Source organism: Babylonia areolata, chromosome 8 (genome assembly GCF_041734735.1).
Source record: "Babylonia areolata isolate BAREFJ2019XMU chromosome 8, ASM4173473v1, whole genome shotgun sequence".
Classification (NCBI taxonomy): Eukaryota; Metazoa; Mollusca; class Gastropoda; order Neogastropoda; family Buccinidae; genus Babylonia; species Babylonia areolata.
This window is the reverse complement of record NC_134883.1, coordinates 48,615,622-48,636,900: the sequence shown is the minus strand read 5'-3', so window position 1 is coordinate 48,636,900 and position 21,279 is coordinate 48,615,622. Positions and strand designations below refer to the sequence as shown.

General features: G+C 43.5%; 1 protein-coding gene across 1 annotated transcript in view; it reads right to left on the bottom strand.

The window, feature by feature from the left end:
• The window catches only part of LOC143284899 (cilia- and flagella-associated protein 100-like), a 38,974-nt gene extending 19,666 nt beyond the window's left edge, over positions 1–19,308 (bottom strand). The window contains exons 1-10 of the mRNA XM_076592037.1: positions 19,235–19,308; positions 17,198–17,276; positions 15,955–16,130; positions 13,654–13,837; positions 10,936–11,003; positions 7,451–7,614; positions 5,405–5,561; positions 2,450–2,634; positions 867–939; positions 365–516 (exon numbers count right to left, since the gene is read on the bottom strand). Coding sequence (XP_076448152.1) covers positions 365–516; positions 867–939; positions 2,450–2,634; positions 5,405–5,561; positions 7,451–7,614; positions 10,936–11,003; positions 13,654–13,837; positions 15,955–16,130; positions 17,198–17,270 — 1,232 coding nt within the window. The 5' untranslated portion in view covers positions 17,271–17,276; positions 19,235–19,308. The remainder of the gene's footprint in view (positions 1–364; positions 517–866; positions 940–2,449; positions 2,635–5,404; positions 5,562–7,450; positions 7,615–10,935; positions 11,004–13,653; positions 13,838–15,954; positions 16,131–17,197; positions 17,277–19,234) is intronic.
• Between the last annotated feature and the right edge of the window lie 1,971 nt (positions 19,309–21,279).

Sequence of the window (21,279 nt, the reverse complement as noted above, 5' to 3'; positions counted from 1 at the left end):
TTGATGTGTCAACATGACATACATTTTGTGCAACGTGTTCTTGACATGTCAACACGACGTACATTTTGTGCCGCGTGTTCTTGACAAGGATGTACATTTTGTGGTGCGTGTTCTTGACAACGATGTACATTTTGTGGTGCGTGTTCTTACTCTTCTATTGAGTGTCACGTGTCAAAACAATGTACATTTTGTGGCACGTGTTTTTGACGTGTCAAAACGACCTACATTTTGTGGTGCATGTTCTTGACAACGATGTACATTTTGTGGTGCGTGTTCTTGACAGCGATGTACATTTTGTGGTGCGTGTTCTTGACAACAATGTACATTTTGCGGCGCGCGTTTTTGACGTGTCAAAACCACCTACATTTTGTGACGCGTGTTCTTGATGTTCTGCTTCATCTCCTCCAGGGCCTCCTCCGTCTCCTGGCTGTTCTGGATCAGCGACAGGTTCTGCTCCTCCAGCTCTGCAAAGATGTCCAACAACTGCTGGGACTCCTTGAAGTACAGCTCCAGTTCCTGGACAGCACAGTGTGCGTTTGCATCATCACTTTGTGTGTTTGCATCATCACTTTGTGTGTGTGTTTGCATCATCACATTGTGTGTTTGCATCATCACTGTGTGTTTTTGAATCATCACATTGTGTGTTTGCATCATCACTTTGTGTGTTTGCATCATCACTTTGTGTGTTTGCATCATTATTTTGTGTGCATCATTAATGTGTATGTTCTTCATTCCTTTGTGTATTTACTATAGATTTGGGTATGTGTGCATCGTCACTATGTGCTTACCTCATCACTTTTGTGTGTGTGTGCGTGTATGTACACATTATCACTCTGTGTGCCTACATCATCACTTTGTGTGCTTACCTCATCACTTTCCGTGTCGGACGCGTCTCCCTGGGCAGGACTCTGCGTGTCTTCCCGTTTGTCAGTGGACACTCTGCGACACACGGCACAGTCATGAACAGCCTGGCGTCAGTCTTCATACACTGCCCAGTGGTTAAAGCCTTGAAATTTCAATCTGAGGGTCCCGGGTTCAAATCCCTGGTGGGTAAAGGGTGGAGAGTTTTCTGATCTCCCAGGCCAACAGATGTGCAGACCTGCCAGTGCCTGAACCCCCTTTGTGTGTGTGTAATACGCAGGCAGAAGATCAAATATGCATGTTTAACCCTTTGAGGCTGACCACCGCTTACCAACATAGCCGCGCCTTTTCACTGTGTTTTGTGCATGTGCTTTGGATAAAAAAGATCGATTTCAATATAAGTCAACCAATAGCAAAACACGACACAAGTGCTTACACACCGCTCAACCGGTGACTAGGCATTATGTCATTTTTCTCTACCACCGGTAAAGCGGTGGTCAGGGCACTCTTTTTATATCTGCCGTGACACATTAAATACCAATCATTAGCAAATTTTGGCTCAGGAGCTCAGGCAGAAGGGTTAAAATTGCTCGGGAACTCAGGGCTAAATTAAATTAAATTAAAAATATTGCTTAGAGCCCAGCCGACCATGAAGGCCACATCAGGGCTATCCACCATTCAAAGTCTGATCACCGCAGATGGGCCACCCCAATGTTTTCAGCTTTCTACTGCACTGTGATCACTCCATGATAAAAATTTCACAACTTTTGTACTAAGCATATACTATATTAAATACTATTAAAAATATTTATTTCTTTTAAATATTGCAATATTGTCCACGGAGGGACATCACGGAACAACGTTCTCAATGAATCTGCTGTAAAAAAACCCCGTCGTGTGTCATAAAAGTCCCAACAGTCAATCAGAATATGTTGCACAGTGAGTGGTTCATCACACGGAATACACCAAGGAGCCTCTTCTCCTTTCAGGAGGTAGGAATGTGTGATGTATGTATGACCTGTATGAAGTCGGCACAGCACTGTCATTTCTTTTCGATTCACCACAGCCATAGGCAGAGTCTCTTGAAGATTTGGTCGTATTTTAAATAATTTGTTATTTGTTCATTCCATTCTTTCTGCCAGAGATCTTTAGTATACCGATGAACTTTGGGTTTAAAATCAGTAAAAGGAATATAAAACTTACATTGTTTCTCTCTAACAGCACTCTTAGCCAGATTATCTGCTATTTCGTTCCCTTGAATGCCCACATGACCGGGCACCCAAGCCAGAATGATTACAAAACCATTTCTTTTAAGATGGGTAAACAAACTGAAGAATTCAGGGCTCAAAGGGTTAAGATCCTGTGATGTCAGCACTTGGTGGATTCTGGAAACAAGAACATACCCAGCATGCACACCCATGAAAACAGAGTATGGCTGCTTACATAGCAGGGTAAATAAATGACAACCATACACATAAAATCTTACATTGTGTGTGTGTGTGTATGTGTGTGTGTGTATGAACACATGTGTGTGACCAACCACCAACATCACCACCACCACCACCACTACCCAAACACCACCACTCACTTCTTCCCCGGTGACCCAGGTCCAGTTTTCAGACGGCCAAAGGTTTTCTTCCTGCCTTTCAGGTCGCCCGTGGCCTGTCGCTCCAGGTCAGAGGGCGCACGTTTGGTGGCCCCGCTCTTCTCCTGCTCCTTCTTCCTCGCCTCTCTCCGCTCCTTTCTCCGCTTCTCCCTCTCCGCCTGCACCTCCTGACACACCGGAGAGAGAGCGGTAGTCACACGTTTTGTCCACAAACAGGGGTCTGGGGAATCCGGAGAGAGAGAGTGGTAGTCATATGTTTTGTCCACAAAGGGTCTGGGGAATCCGGAGAGAGAGAGCGGTAGTCACACGTTTTGTCCACAAACAGGGGTCTGGGGAATCCGGAGAGAGAGAGTGGTAGTCATATGTTTTGTCCACAAACAAGTGTCTGGGGAATCCGGAGAGAAAGAGCGGTAGTCACATGTTTTGTCCACAAACAAGGGTCTGGGGAATCCGGAGAGAGAGAGTGGTAGTCACACGTTTTGTCCACAAACAAGGGTCTGGGGAATAAATACGGTGGTCAGATTGTTTCATGCTGTGGTTTGAATGTTTGACGCAGTTGTGTAGATGTCTTCACATGATGGCTTCATTTGTTTTTTTACACACTACTCAGCAGATCTAATATCACACACACACACACACACACACACACACACACACACACACACACGCAAAAAAAAACAACATACTAGCACAAATCATAGAAACAAAGAATTAGATATGGAGGAAAGAATTCCATATTGTTGCCAAAAACAAGAGATACTCAGTTCACAAAATACAGAAACCAACCATATGAGCACAAACCATAGAAATACAGAAAGAAAAATGAAAGGAAGAATTCCATGTTATTGCCATAACAAGAGACATGGAGTTTACAAAACACAGGATCAGTAATGGTTGTCCTGAAAAAGAAAAGCGGGAAAAAAATGTTTGTATCGCTGTGCCTTCAAGTAAAAATAAATAAAAGGCCAGATATGTCTTTGTCCATTTGCAAACAATCTGTTGCATCAGAAAACTTCTTGTGTACACTCCGGAATTAAAATATAATAATAATAATGTGTCTTAATACTGCAACAAACCCAACAACAATGAACTGGACTTGATATACAATGTGTTCTTGTCCGCAGAATTAGAATCAAATAAGAATGATGTCTTAATGCCACAACAAACCCAACAATGTGTCAGTTTCAGTTTCTCAAGGAGGCATCACTGTGTTCAGACAAATCCATATAAGCTACACCACAGCTGCCAGGCAAATGCCTGAACAACAGAACAACCCAGTGCACTAGCCGGGCATTGGGTGCATGTATGTCTATTTGTGAACCTGTTAGAGTGGATTTCTTCGACAGAATTTTGCCAGAGGTTTCAGTTTCAGTTTCAGTAGCTCAAGGAGGCATCCCTGCGTTCGGTCATATCCATATACGCTACACCACATCTGCCAAGCAGATGCCTGACCAGCAGCGTAACCCAACGCGCTTAGTCAGGCCTTGAGGAAAAAAAAAAAGTGAATAAATAATAGATAAGCTTACACAAATAAATAAATAAACAATAACTATAATGTTAAAAAAAAGAAGGTAGTAGTAGTAATAATAATAATAATAATAAATTAATAACAATAATAAATAAATAAATAAATAACACTGATGATAAATAAGCAAATAGATGTAAAACATGAAGACACACATTTACATATACACCCGCACAAGCATATGACAACAATTATGTTGCCGTGGGTTCTTTTTTCAGTGCGCCAAGTGCGTGCTGCACACGGAACCTTGGTTTATCATCTCCTCCAAATGACTAGACGCTCAGTTTAATTTTCCAGTCATACTTGGGAGAAAGGGTGAGACCGGGGAATCAAACCCAGACTCTGATGGACACTGTATTGCCAGTTAAGTGTTTCAACCTTAACCATTCTGCCACCATCCACCCAACAATGATAAACAGGATGTGACCGGGGAATCAAACCCAGACACTGATGGACACTGTATTGCCAGTTAAGTGTTTTAACCTTAACTCACTCGGGACGACAAGTTTTCTCCTTGCTTTTCCCCACAGACGGCCCATTTGTAAGGGTTTGGAAAAAAATTACAAAAAAAAAAAAAATAATGTGTAAGAAAATGAAACTTTTAGAACTGGTTTATGACGTGTTGAGCTATAACATATGAAAAAATCAAATTTCTCATCTTATTTTTACAGTTTTGCCATATGTAGAAAATACTGCCAATTTTTCACCCCGAATCACCATACCCATGCTCGCTTTCTGCATTGAATTCGCTTTCTTCTTCATCATCATCCACCTCTTCAATGTCCGACCCTTCAGTTTGTAGCATTTCAAGTACTTCGGCAACCCTAAAACGTTGCCGTCACTGCCTTGTTCGCTTCACAACATTCTGAGAAGAGCCCGCTTTGCTAACAGGCTGGCACGCGAGCAGACGACCGGTCAGTGACTTTGTCAGTGTGTGTGCGAGACGGGTCACACATCCCAGGCTGACCAATCATACTGTTCAATTGTGGAGTGACCCAGAATAGCGCACTCTGCTTGGCTAATTACAAAATCACGTGTACAGCGCATGATGGAATTTTACTTTCGGAGAATGCTATTCCATTCCTTCATCCGAATCCGAATACGTTTTGTGTAGGAATGCGTGAGCATTCCTTCGTCCGGAAAGAGTTAACCATTCTGCCACCTTCCACCCAACAATGATAAACAGGATGTGACCAGGGAATCAAACCCAGACTCTGATGGACACTGTACTGCCAGTTAAGTGTTTTAACCTTAACCATTCTGCCACCGTCTACCCAACAGTGACAAACAGGGTGTGACCGGGGAATCAAACCCAGACTCTGATGGACACTGTATTGCAATTCTGCCACCGTCCACCCAACAATGACAAACAGGATAAACAGGAACGGACACATTAAAAGACAGGTCCTTACGGGCGGTGTCAGTGTGTCCAGGAAGCGTTTATAAAGCTGGTATTCCTTCAGGGTGTCTTCGTACTTGGAGATCTCCGACTTGATGGCCATCATCATCGCGTTGATCTTCTTGATCTCGTTCACCTTCTCCATCTTCAGCTTGGCTTCTGATTCCGCTCTGAGCAACACATCACAATGCATCACACATTGCTTCCGCTTCTGCTCTGAACAACACGTCACAACGCATCACACATTGCTTTCGCTTCTGTTCTGAACAACACATCACAACGCATCACACATTGCTTCCGGTCTGAGTAACACATCACAGCGCATCACACATTGCTTCCGCTTCTGCTCTGAACAACACATCACATTGCATCACACACTGCTTCTGCTCTGAGCAACACATCACAACGCATCACACATTGCTTCCGCTCTGAGCAACACGTCACAACGCATCACACATTGCTTCTGCTCTGAACAATACATCACAACGCAACACACATTGTTTCCGCTCTGAGCAACACATCACAACACACCACACATTGCTTCCGCTCTGAGCAACACGTCACAACGCATCACACATTGCTTCTGCTCTGAACAACACATCACAACGCATCACACATTGTTTCCGCTCTGAGCAACACATCACAACGCACCACACATTGCTTTCGCTCTGAGCAACACATCACAACGCACCACACATTGCTTTCGCTCTGAGCAACACATCACAACGCACCACACATTGCTTTCGCTCTGAGCAACACATCACAACGCATCACACATTGCTTCCGCTCTGAGCAACACATCACAACGCACCACACATTGCTTCCGCTCTGAGCAACACATCACAACGCACCACACATTGCTTCCGCTGTGAGCAACACATCACAACGCACCACACATTGCTTTCGCTCTGAGCAACACAGAAAATTTCAGTTCGTCTCTCAAGGAGGTGTACTGTGTTCAGACAATTCCATATACACTGCACCACACCTCTTCAGCAGATGCCCAACAGCAGCATAAGCCAATGTGCTCGTCAGGCTTTGAGTGTATTGTTGCATATTTGTGTACCTATCAGAGTGGATTTCTCGTATTCAATTTTGCCACAGGACAGCTCTTCTGTTGCTTTGGGTTCTTTTTCAGTGTGTCACGTGCATGCTGCACACGGGAACTCAGTTTATCATATCGTCTGAATGACAAAGACGCTCAGTTTGATTTTCCTGTCAAACTTGGGAGAAAGGGCGAGAGAGAGAGCGGAATCTGAACTCACAACCTCAAGGACACTGAATTTGCTGATGAGCGTCTTATCCACTCGGCTACCTTCCTCCTTTGTGCAGACAAACAGAAGTGGACAAGCGGACATCAGAAGGAGACAAACAGAAGCGGACAAGCAAACAGAAGCAGACAACAGAAGTGGACAGACAACAGAAGTGGACAGACAACAGAAGCGGACAACAGAAGTGGACAAGCAGACAACAGAAGCGGACAAGCAGACAACAGAAGCAGACAAACAGAAGCGGACAAGCAAACAGAAGCAGACAACAGAAGTGGACAGACAACAGAAGTGGACAGACAACAGAAGCGGACAACAGAAGTGGACAAGCAGACAACAGAAGCGGACAAGCAGACAACAGAAGCGGACAGACAACAGAAGCGGACAGACAACAGAAGCGGACAACAGAAGCGGACAAGCAGACAACAGAAGCAGACAACAGAAGCGGACAAGCAGACAACAAAAGCAGACAGACAACAGAAGCAGACAACAGAAGCGGACAAGCAGACAACAAAAGCAGACAGACAACAGAAGCAGACAAACAGACAACAGAAGCGGACAAACAAACAGAAGCGGACAAGGGATGCTAACAGAAGCGGACAAGGGATGCTGACAACAGAAGCGGACAAGGGATGCTGACAACAGAAGCGGACAAGGGATGCTGACAACAGAAGTGGACAAGGGATGCTGACAACAGAAGCGGACAAGGGATGCTGACAACAGAAGCGGACAAGGGATGCTGACAACAGAAGCGGAAACAAGCGGACAAGAGACGCTGAGCTGAGACAAACATTTTGATGGCCTCCACAGAGTTCTTGTCATTCTCCTTCAGGAACTCGTCAAACATGGCCGCGTCCTCCTCCAGAAACTGCTCTGCCAGCTCCAGCTTCCGCTCCTCCGCCTGGGCGATCTCTTCCAGCTTCCGCATCTCATCACGCTTCACGCCCAGCGAGTACTGCAATCATCGTCATCACTCATCTTCAACGTCTTCTTCATCGTCGTCATCATTGTCATCTTCAACGTCTTCTTCATCGTCGTCATCATTGTCATCTTCAACGTCTTCTTCATCGTCATCATTGTCATCTTCAACGTCTTCTTCATCATCGTCATCATTGTCATTTTCGTCTTCTTCATCGTCATCATTGTCATCTTCAACGTCTTCTTCATCGTCATCACTGTCATCTTCAACGTCTTCTTCATCGTCATCACTGTCATCTTCAACGTCTTCTTCATCGTCATCATTGTCATCTTCAACGTCTTCTTCATCGTCATCATTGTCATCTTCAACGTCGTCTTCATCGTCATCATTGTCATCTTCAACGTCGTCTTCATCGTCATCATTGTCATCTTCAACGTCGTCTTCATCATCACCATTGTCATCTTCAACGTCTTCTACATCGTCGTCATTGTCATCTTCAACGTCTTCTTCATCGTCATCATTGTCATCTTCAACGTCTTCTACATCGTCGTCATTGTCATCTTCAACGTCTTCTTCATCGTCATCATTGTCATCTTCCAACATCTTAATCGTCGTCATTGTCATCTTCAACGTCTTCTTCATCGTCATCATTGTCATCTTCCAACATCTTAATCGTCGTCATTGTCATCTTCAACGTCTTCTTCATCGTCATCATTGTCATCTTCCAACATCTTAATCGTCATCATTGTCATCTTCAACGTCTTCTTAATCGTCGTCATCATTGTCATCTTCCAACATCTTAATCGTCATTGTCATCTTCAACGTCTTCTTAATCGTCGTCATCATTGTCATCTTCCAACATCTTAATCGTCATTGTCATCTTCAACGTCTTCTTAATCGTCATCACTGTCATCTTCAACGTCTTCATCGTCGTCATCATTGTCATCTTCAACGTCTCCTACATCGTCATCATTGTCATCTTCAACGTCTTCTTAATCGTCATCAGTCATCTTCAACGTCTTCATCGTCGTCATCATTGTCACGACATTTCTTCCAGCTTCATCATGTCACAGGTACAGGTACAGAATTTGGAACTTTTTTTTTTTTTAAGCCTTTTTGGCTTTTCAACGCCCCTTCTTAATATAGAAATAGTTTAGGGTTGCGTACATGCGTATGAAATTTTTAAAATGTTCATTCATCAAAATTGAATGGTTTTATTAATGATTTAGAGTCATTGTCTAGAAGATTCTTGAACTGGTCAACAGTTTTAGCTGTTTTTGTTGAATTTTTCAGTGCATTCCATCCTTTAACTGCTCTAAAGCTAAAAGAAAACTTACGAATATTTGTTCTGCAAAATTTTGTGAAAAGGTTAGTATTTGAACTTCTGGTAACATGGAGTTTGTTAGTAAAAAAGAAGGTGCAGGGGTCAGTGTCAACCATTTTATTAATTATCTTGAATACTTGTATCATGTCTCCTCTATATCTTCTGTATTTTTGTGAATGCAAGTTTAGATGTCTCAAACGGTTTTGGTAGTCCAAATCTCTTAACTCTGGTATCATTTTAGTTGCTCTTTTTTGCACCTGTTCAACTGCTTTACACGCTTCATGCCCGGCAAGTACTGCAATCATCGTCATTGTCATCATCATATCCTTGTCATTATCATTATAACCATCATCGTCATCATCATTATACCACCAATATTTCTTCCAGCTTCTGCATGTCATCATGCTTCACACCCAGTGAGTACTGCCATCATCATCATCACCGTCATTATCATCACTGTCATCATTGTCACCACAATTATCATCATCATCACCATCATCATTGACATCATTGTCATCACTGTCATCGTCGTCATCGTCACCACCATCATCATCATCATACCACCAATCATCATCATTGTCACAATATTTCTTCCAGCTTCCGCACCTCATCACGCTTCACGCCCAGCGAGTGCTGCAGTCATCATCATCATCATCATCATATCCTTGTCATTGTCATTATAACCATCATCGTCATCATTATACCACCAATATTTCTTCCAGCTTCTGCATGTCATCATGCTTCACACCCAGTGAGTACTGCCATCATCATCATCATCGTCATTATCATCATTGTCATCATCACTGTCATCACAATTATCATCATCACCGTCATTATCATCATTGTCATCACAATTATCATAATCATCATCATCATCACCATCATCATTGACTTTGTCATCGTCGTCATCACCATCATCATCATCATACCACCAATCATCATCATCGTCACCATCATCATTGACTTTGTCATCGTCGTCATCACCATCACCATCATTATACCACCAATCATCATCATTGTCACAATATTTCTTCCAGCTTCCGCACCTCATCACGCTTCACGCCCAGCAAGTACTGCAGTCCTCAACATCATCATCGCCATCGCTATCATCAACATCATCACAACACCAATATCTCTTCCAGTTTCCGCATCTTATCACAATTCACGCCTAGCATGTACTGCAATCATCATCGTTATCATCGTCGTCATTACCAACATCATCATCATACGACCAAAATCTCTTCCAGCTTCTGTATCTCCTCACACTTCACACCTAGAGAGTACTGCAATGACTGTCATCATCGTCCCCATCATCATCATCATCATCACACCATCAGTTTTTGTATCTCATCATACTTCATGCCTTTCAGGTACCGCAGTCATCATCATTATCATTATCATCACCATTATCTTCATCAGTGTCACCATCATCATTATAACACCAATTTCTCTTTCAACTTCTGCAATTTCATCACACTTCACAACCAGAGAATTCTGCAATTATCATCATCATAATCATCATAATCATCATACTGGTAGTAATGATGATAATGATCATGATAGTCGCAATAATAATTATCACTCTTCTTCTTCGTTTATGGGCTGCAACTCCCACGTTCACTCATATACACGAGTGGGCTTTTATGCGCATGACCGTTTTTACCCCGCCATGTAGGCAGCCATACTCCGCTTTCGGGGGGTAATAATCATCATAATAATGGTCATAATATGACAGTAATAATGATGATGATGACCCAAACAATATGGGGTAATAATCATCATAATAATGATCATAATATAACTGTAATAATGACGATGATGACCCAAACAATATGGGGGTAATAATCATAATAATGATCATAATATAACTGTAATAATGACGATGATGACCCAAACAATATGGGGTAATAATCATCATAATAATGATCATAATACGACTGTAATAATGATGATGACCCAAACAATATGACTATCATTACACGGGGTGGCAGCAGGAAGAAGACGACGCCAAACGAAGCAGGTGAACCACTCACCTGAACCAGGAACATCTCTCTCTTTTTGGAGATGTACTCGGCCAGAGATTCCTTCTCCACATGACGATCTGCTGACACAGCAACAGAGTGAAACAGAGTGTGTGGGGGTGGGGGGGGGGGTTGTGTGTGTGCCTGTTTGTGTGTATTGTGTGTGTTCTTTCTTTAGTTCAACGTCTTTTCACTGGTCAGTGATATTAGACGGGGAAAGAATGGGGGGTATGGGGGTATTTGTATTTCTTTTTATCACAACAGATTTCTCTGTGTGAAATTCAGGCTGCTCTCCCCAGGGAGAGCGTGTTGCCATACTACAGCGCCACCCATTTTTATGTATTTTTTCCTGTGTGCAGTTTTATTTGTTTTTCCTACTGAAGTGGATTTTTCTATAAAATTTTGCCAGGAACAACCCTTTTGTTGCCGTGGGTTCTTTTACGTGCGCTAAGTGTATGCTGCAAACGGGACCTCAGTTTATCGTCTCATCCGAATGACTAGCGTCCAGACCATCACTCAAGGTCTAGTGGAGGGGGAGAAAATTTCGGGGGCTGTGCCGTGATTCGAACCAGCGCGCTCAGATTCTCTTGCTTCCTAGGCGGACGCGTTACATCTAGGCCATCACTCCACATGTACATCTGTGTGCGTGCATGGGGGTTGGGGCGTGGGGGAGGGGCGATGGGAAGAGTTGTTGGGATGACCGATACAGTAAAAGATACATAAAAAAAAGTGCCAGAGAACTAACAGAGAAATGTATAAATATTTCAAACATTCTTCAACAGGATTAAGCGTAATCATCATAACAAAAACATAATCAATCAAAGGTAGATGTGTGGTGTGGTGTGGTGTGGTGTGTGTGTGTGTGTGTGTGTGTGTGTGTGTGTGTGCGTGAATTAACTGCTTTCCTCTTTCTACATTTCATTTGCAGTCCCATGTTTAAAAAGAGCAAACCTTTCGCACAGAAATTCAGGGAAATCCATCCACAGCATTCCTTAATGATCCTGCTGTGTGGAGGTCATCAGAGCCACTACAACCTCAACAGCAGTGCAGCGCAGGACACAGTAAACACTGTCCTATGAACACCCCTGTGTGTACAAAGCCAAGTGACTTTCAGCTCATGCTGATAATCTGTCTTCTCTCCACCTAATACCTCTCTTTTATTTTCCATTTGTTCGGATTTTACTTTTGTAAAAAAAATAAATAATAATTAAAAAAATTTTTTAAAAATTAAATCGTGCTATGCTGCATTAATTTCTGTCAACAGAGACATCTGTCACGTACGTAGTGCAAGTCTATATGCGAGTTACAACTGGATATTATATAAACTGCTATTCTTGTCCTGTCAATATCATTGTATTCATACTGTGACTTTAAAAAAAAAGAAAAAGAAAAAGGATGCTTGTACCTTACATTACAATGTATATTATGAAGATTTCATACAAGATTTTTTTTGTGGTCTTGCCAGATTCATTGTGTTTATATTGCATTTATATTGTGACTTCTTCAAGCAAAAATTCAACACATGTATATCATGACATGACTTCATATTACACTTTTCTTGTGGTCCTGTCCAATCCATTTTATTTGTGTTGTGACGTTGAAATGAAAATAACAAGTGTGTAATATGACAAGAATTCATTTCAAATATTCTTGTGGTCAAGTCAAGTTCATACCACCTGCACTGTGACATACTAGTGCTAATAATAATAATAATAGTATTTATATAGCGCTGAATCTTGTGCAGAGACAAATCAAAGCGCTTTCGCACCAGTCATTCACACGCATGCATAATTCACTGTAGAAACTAAAGACAAGGAAGAGGCAGGCAAGGGAAGCTATTTTGGGAAGAGGTGGGTTTTGAGACCAGACTTGAAAGAGCTGAGTGTGGAGACTTGACGAAGCGAAAGAGGAAGTTCATTCCAATTGCAAGGTCCAGAGACAGAGAAAGAACGGCGGCCAACAGTCGAGTGTTTGAATCTGGGTATGCGTAAACAGAGTGGATCCGAAGCCGATCATAGTGAGCGAGATGGAGTGTAGAGGTAAAATAAAGAACACTTGGTGCAACAGTGGAAGGAGAACTGCAGACCCTGAAGCACACCTGGGGCACCGTGCAAAGACTGGGGCACCGTTCAGAGACTGGGGCACCGTGCAGAGACTGGGGCACCGTTCAGAGACTGGGGCACCGTGCAGAGACTGGGGCACCGTGCAGAGACTGCAGAGACTGGGGCACCATGCAGAGACTGCGGGCACCGTGCAGAGACTGGGGCACTATGCAGAGACTGGGGCACCGTGCAGATACCGTGCAGAGACTGGGGCACCGTGCAGAGACTGGGGTACCGTGCAGATACCGTGCAGAGACTGGGGCACCGTGCAGAGACTGGGGCCCCTTCAGAGACTGGGGCACCGTGCAGAGACTGGGGCACCGTGCAGAGACTGGGGCACCGTGCAGAGACTGGGGCACCGTGCAGAGACTGGGGCACCGTGCAGAGACTGGGGCACCGTTCAGAGACTGGCCCAAAACAGACAAGAGTGGCGCTTCTTCCTCAATTTTCTACGCACAGAATGAGCAGAATTAAGTAAATACAGAAATTAAAACACTGTTAACTGTTAACACCAAAGTGCCAACAAAGCAAGGGACCTCACCCCTACCTGCAAAATTGGCAGAATTCAGTAAATATAGAAATAAACACACTGTTAACACCAAAGCGCCGACAGAGCAAGGGACCTCACCCCTGGTGACAGCGATGGTGAACTGTGGGTCGTCCTTCACAGCCACAGCCTTGTCGGTTTCCTCCTCCTCCTCCTCCTCATCCTCCGACTCGGCAGGGTGGATCATGGAGGCTGTGCGGAAGTTGACGCGGGAAGCGTAGGTCGTCTTCTCATGCACGTGCAGCTTCCTCTGTCGGATTCTCTCCTGCACAGCAAGGCACCGCACACGTCTTATATTTGTATTTGTAGTTCTTTTTATCACAACAGATTGCTCTGTGTGAAATTCGGGCTGCTCTCCTCAGGGAGAGCGTGTCGCTACACTACAGCACCACCCTTTTTTTTTTTTCGTATTTTTTCCTGCGTGCATTTTGATTTGTTTTTCCTACCGAAGTGGATTTTTCTACAGAATTTTGCCAGGAACAACCCTTTTCTTGCCGTGGGTTCTTTTACATGCGCTAAGTGCATGCTGCACACGGGACCTCGGTTTATCGTCTCATCCGAATGACTAGCGTCCAGACCACCACTCAAGGTCTAGTGGAGGGGGAGAAAATTATCGGCGGCCGAGCCGTGATTCGAACCAGCGCGCTCAGATTCTCTCGCTTCCTAGGCGGACGCGTTACCTCTAGGCCATCACTCTTTCAACCCCACATGTAGCTTCCTCTGTCAGATTTTCTCCTGCACAGCAAGGCACCACACATGTCTTAACTCTTTCAATCCCACATGCACATTCCTCTGTCGGATTCTCTCCTGCACAGCAAAGCACTGCACATGTCTTAACTCATTCAATCCCACATGCAGCTTCCTCTGTCAGATTCTCTCCTGCACAGCAAGGCACTGCACATATCTTAACTCTCTTAACCCCACATGCAGCTTCCTCTGTCGGATTCTCTCCTGCACAGCAAGGCACCGCACACATGTCTTAACTCTTTCAACTCCACATGTAGCTTCCTCTGTCAGATTCTCTCCTGCACAGCAAGACACCGCACATGTCTTAACTCATTCAACCCCACAGGCAGCTTCCTCTGTTGGAATTTCTACTGCACAGCAAGGCACCGCACACATGTATTAACTCTTTCAACTCCACATGCAGCTTCCTCTGTCAGATTCTCTCCTGCACAGCAAGGCACCGCACATGTCTTAACTCTTTCAATCCAACAGGCAGCTTCCTCTGTCGAAATTCTCTCCTGCACAGCAAGGCACTGCACATATCTTAACTCTCTTAACCCCACATACAGCTTCCTCTGTCGGATTCTCTCCTGCACAGCAAGGCACCGCACATGTCTTAACTCTTTCAATCCCACATGCAGCTTCCTCTGTCAGATTCTCTCCTGCACAGCAAGGCACCGCACATGTCTTAACTCTTTCAATCCCACATGCAGCTTCCTCTGTCGGATTTTCTCCTGCACAGCAAGGCACCGCACATGTCTTAACTCTCTCAACCCCACAGGCAGCTTCCTCTGTCGGATTTTCTCCTGCACAGCAAGGCACCGCACACACGTCTTAACTCTTTCAACTCCACATGTAGCTTCCTCTGTCAGATTTTCTCCTGCACAGCAAGGCACCACACATGTCTTAACTCTTTCAATCCCACATGCACATTCCTCTGTCGGATTTTCTCCTGCACAGCAAGGCACCACACATGTCTTAACTCATTCAACCTCACAGATACATGCCTGCTAGAACTCCCCTGGACCAGCACCACATGAGACCACTGCAGAAAAAAAAAAGGGTGGTTCACTAAAACAGCGAAAATCAATGGAGAATTATTGATTTAATCAGTCAAACAAATCTTTGTTTCCATGCTTCCGGAATCCGTAAACAGTTCAGTTTAGAATGCCAACTGTACCAAGCAAGAATGATCGAAATTAGAATAGTGTGTTGGTACAAGAATACTCATACCTGGTCTACAGGGGAAGTAATCATGGTACAAGTTCTCTTGTACCTGAAGGAGAATGAGTTAAAGTGGGCTGAATTCTGACACAGTAAACCAATGCACAGTAGCTTTGAACACTTAATTTGCACATGTAAAAGAATACAGGGCTACAAAAAGGGTTGTTCTGCCAAAATTTTGCAGGAAAAAATCCATTCCGACAGTAAAACAAACACACTTACAAACAAAAAAAAAAGGGTAGGACCACAATGTGGCCATTCTTTCCCCAGAAATTCAATACTATGAAATATGTTGTGACAAAAAGTAATAAAGTAGAATATACAAACATGTGCATACATATACACACATACACAAACATACATTACACATACATATGCATGCAGACACATTATGCACTCACCCACCCACCCACCCCACCCACACACACCAACCTGTTTCTTTTTCTGTCTCTCTTTGTCTCGGAGAAGGAAGATGTCGCTGTCTGGCGGCATTTTGAAGGGGTTTTCCTTGCACACCAGGTCATCCGACATCACAGTCTGTTCGCTGGACATCGACTTGGCAGAGTTAGGAAAGGTCACTCTCCCTGACTGCCGAGATGTGTCCTGGCCTGCACACCAATAACGTTAAGAACTATAAATCATTCTCAAATAAAACATCAGGTTGGTTGCCACTGTTGTCTTTTTCTTTTTGTTTTGTTGTTGCTTCCTATCAGCATCGAGGCAGTGCTGCTAAAGACCCAGCTACGTTGGGCAGGGCACGTGTCCAGGATGGAGGACCACCGCCTGCCCAAGATCGCGCTGTATGGCAAACTGTCCACTGGCCACCGTGACAGAGGAGCACCCAAGAAGAGATACAAAGACTCCTTGAAGAAAGCTCTCGGTGCCTGTCACATTGACCATCGCCAGTGGTCCGCAGTAGCCGCTGATCGAGAGACCTGGCGACGCACCATCCACCAAGCTGTCTCCTCCTTCGAAAACAACCGCAGGGCCAGCCTTGAGGACAAACGCAGAAGGAGGAAGAACCACGACGCTGCAGCCGCGAACCCAGACCAGACTTTCCCTTGCAACCGCTGCGGCCGACTCTGCTTTTCCCGCATTGGCCTTGTCAGCCATGAGCGTGCTTGCATCAGACGTGGACAACGCCCTTCCTAGATCTTCGTCAGCGAAGCCAGGCCATGTTGTTGCTTCCTTGTCATATGTTCTTCTGTTAAATAGCTATTCATATAATGCATGTTTCTGTGATTTTTTTTTTTTTTGTTTGGTAAGTACTTCTGTTTGCCTCAATACAATCTCTGTGCAACAGATTTTTTTTTTTTTTTTTTTTTTTTTAATAGAATGAGAGAAAACAAATCTGCTCTTGTTTCTAATTCTCTTTTGTTCTTCTTCTGCTGTAAACATACTGTATAAATATTGTACTACTGTGTGTGCCTGTGCTGTGCTGTGTTAAAATGTAAGGTTCAATCACACACACACGCACACACGCACACACACACACGCACGCACACACACACACACACACACACAGATAGAAAACACATACACACACACAAACACACACATTCTCACACTCATACACAGATGATGGAATTGGGAAAGAAAAAGGGAAATGATGCAAAAACAGAAAGACAGACAAAGACAGTGAGAAAGCACAGTGCAAAAACAAAAGAAAACATACGTGACTTTTTGCCGGAGATTTCAGAGGCATTGGGAGAAGCCCCTCCAGAACGCTGAACTGGTGAATCCGCCATTGTTAGCTGAGGAGGGACGAGAACAAGTTTGTTTGAATGGCTGTGTTTTAGGAAACAATATTAAAATGGTCATTTGTCAAGTTAACATTTCCAAACAATGTGAATGGCTGTGTTTTAGGAAACAATAATAAAATGGTCATTTGTCAAGTTAACATTTCCAAACAATGTGAATGGCTGTGTTTTAGGAAACAATAATAAAATGGTCATTTGTCAAGTTAACATTTCCAAACAATGTGAAGAGGCACCATGGAATATTTAAAGTACTGGAACTTCTGATCCCGAGTTCACCAGTGACCTGGGTTCGAGGCCCTGTTTCGGCATGGTGCTGCGTGTTTGGGAAAGGCGCTTCACTCTAACTTTCCTTACTCCATGATCCGTCCAGGTGTGAATGGTCACCTAACTTTGTTGAAGATAATAACAGTACAAGATCAGGCCCCACTTTCTTATGCCAAGCCTCAGACACAACGGATATCAATTCACTGTAAAAGGCAATTGGATCTTAAACCTTTTTAACTAAATGGGAAATACATGCATTGAATGAGCATATTTTGTGCAACCCATGTTGTAAAAAAAAAAAAAAATTAGAAGACAAAAGTCCTAACAGAGCACTTTCAAACTGACCCAGTGTTCCCTTCTGCACCACTACAGCTTTGCCATTGTTGAACATTGTCTACAAAATGGAAACGTTAAAACATTTATACTGATCAGGAAATGAAAAAGGAATGAAAATGATATGCTTTGTCTGAAGAACTTTTTTTTTTTTTTTTTTTTTTTACATTTTTCTTCCAGATACCTTTCATGCCTTGTCAGTTCTTTGAAATCAGTGAATGCTTGCTGAATTTGTACATTCTTTTTCTTCTTCATTCATGGGCTGTGACTCCCATCTTCATTCGTATATACACAGGTAGGCTGTTACATGTATGACCACTTTACCCTCGCCATGCAGGCAGTCATACTCAATTTTCAAGGGAGTAATTCATACACTGATTATGGATTAGTTAACATGAATACTTTACAGACTGTTCTACACACTTGTGAGGGAGAACAAGTGAACTGCACTTCTGCTGAAATGAAATTATTATATTGTTTTTGATAATTATACTGCGCCCATCTTTGGTCAGAGGCCAAGCTGTAAGTGCTTTACCAATGCAGAATCATTTGCACAATGGGCTGCCCACCTGGGTAGAGCTGGCTGACATCTGCCATTAGACACTCATCACTGGTTTCCTAAGTCATTCAGCCAGGCTTCAGTCATGAGCACACTCACACAGCAAATGATGTGTATCAGAGTGGATTTTACTAAAGAACTTTGCTACCGATGACTGTATTCTTGCAGTAGGTTCTTTTACATGTTGCATACAAGACCTCAGTTTGTTGTCTCATCCAAACGCCCAGTGTCCAGACCACCACTTAAGGTCTAGTGGAGAAGACAGCAAAATTATGACATGTTTGGGATTTGAAATGGGAATAACCACTAGAGACTGTATCCACCACACTTTTCCATCATTAAAGTGGCTCTGATAAGTGTTCCTGGTCGGGAAGAAATCTTCTCAACAAAATGTTATCAACACATCGGCCACCCTCTTTTCATGGAGGACTGTCCTGTGTACAGGGGTGTTCGCCACATTCAAATGAGGGAGGTTAGTCGACACCATTTTTTGCCGGAGGGTTTGAAATTATACTATCTGACTATCAATGACAATGTCTTCTTTTTTTTTCTTATTTTCTTTTTTGTAAGTTTAAGTTTGGGGCACTGGAGCACTTTGACACCTGCGTGAATGGCGCACCCTCTACCCCCTCCCTCCCCCCTCCTACCGCTCCACTCAGTCACTCACACGACCCACAAAACATACCAATACAGTTTTAAAAGTGTACAAAATATTTCTCTTGATTAAAACTAAACTTTCAGAATGACAGAACTAGACAACAACGCCTTATTTATCCACATACATGTAAGAACTGACCTCACACAGCGATCCCACAGGAAGCAGTATCCAGCAAAAACAACACGGGAACGAGGCAGCCTGCCTCGCAACAAGGGACTTCACTCTGCATGTTCCCATTTCAAAGAATGCCGCCTTCACTCAGACTGCACCATTCCATGAACCACGGACTTAAAATGGCTCTATATACGTCCGTGCCGTGGCTCCGTTCACGTCACCGACACGAAACGCGTTTCCTGCAGGAGGGCCATCACCGTTGCACCACATTTTGCTTTCCTGAACAAAACAGGTTTCCAGGAATGGAGTGATATTTGACATCGTGGCTGACTTATGAAACTATCACTGGCATTTCTGGGTTTTTTGTGGGTTTTTTCCCCTCTGTTCAGGTAGTTAATCAATGAGTCCCCATCGTATGGTACATACATACACCATTAGATATCAACACACAATTCTGATAATGACAGTACTAATCAGCATCATCATCATAAATAATAATCAGTCAAATAAACTGACAACAAACTGAGGCCGCAACACATGCACTTGTGTATATCACACTGAATATGCAACTGATGCAGGTCTATAGATTGTGAAAGCAAATTTGTGCATCCCGGTACTTTGTCATGGTTGCAAAATACAACACAGGCGGGATTGCTCGTGACGATTCGATCACACGTTTATCACCAGTGACCAGCCGTCATCAGTCCTCAAAAATACTCAGCCAAGGAAAAGACCCCATGCACTCTCGTGCATGACCTTGGGTCAAGGTTACACCCATTTCGTGTGCGAAGCCGGCACAACCGACACATCATGAATTTCATTTCGTTACGTTAAAGTGTCAGTAATGGTATCGGTGATGTGCTAGTGCCGGCAGTTTCCGCGGGTGTCAGTTGATATTCATAAAGTCAGTTTTCCGTCGACGCAGTCTCAGCTACGGAACTAGAAATATTTTCAACACGAGTGAAAGGGCTGGCAGCCATTACGCACTGCCACACACTTTGTGAATCTCCCGGGCTTTTACTCTTCACTGTCCCCCCTTTTCATTCTGTCACTGTCGCCTTCTGTTCTTTTCTAACATTTACTGTCACGGTCCTGACATTAATCATCCAGTTCACACCACTCATGCATTTATACTATTTTCCAGTTAATGAGACAATATAGTCAACTGCTTGTAACCGTGAGGAGTGTCACTACATTTTATAATGAGCCTCATAGAAGAAGTATCAATTCATCACAAACCGGCTCAGTTGAAGCGAAACATTATTTCAAAACACAGCTACGGCCTACTACTATCTTTTCATTAACTAGTTTATCGCAAGTTCAGTAAAATATGAATGAAATTATCCAGCGACTAACCACTGAATTAACTTAGAATGAAAGGCCTGAACAAATATTTCAGTTCCCACCTCATGTGACGTACGGCAGTACGGAACAGTCAACTGAGGCTTCACTCTTCTTCTTTCCAGCTTCGTTTCAAAAACACGCCCTCAGTCGAGCCCTGACAGACTTCAAACTGAGGTAACTGCAACGGCATTCACACACACACACACACACACACACACTACTGCACACAGAGCTCCTCAACGATTCACCCACACTTAGCACGTGCAACCCGTATAGTCACATTCATCACAGGTACCTGAAATTTAAAGAAAATATATTTCTTTTTTCTCATCTCTGACCACAGGCACTCGAAACTCACTGTAATATGGTCACAACTACGGACCTTGAAATATTTTCAACTCGATGAAGGGACTGACAGCCATTACGTACGTACACGGCTTTGTGGAATCAGAAAAAAAAAAAGTAGCTTAACCTAACGCGCAAGTCAGGACACGAGTGCATGCATATATATATTATATCTGTGTACCTATCAGAGTGAGTTTGTTTTTTTCAAAACAAAGTTTTGCAAGATTACATCATGTTTGTTGCCATGGGTTCTTCCTCTGTGCATGCCACTGCACACGGGACGTCGGTTTATCGCCTCATCCCAATAACTATATGCTCTGTTTGAGGTATAGGAGGAAGGGCGAGACTGAAATTCGACGGAACCCAGTAGAACCTTCTGG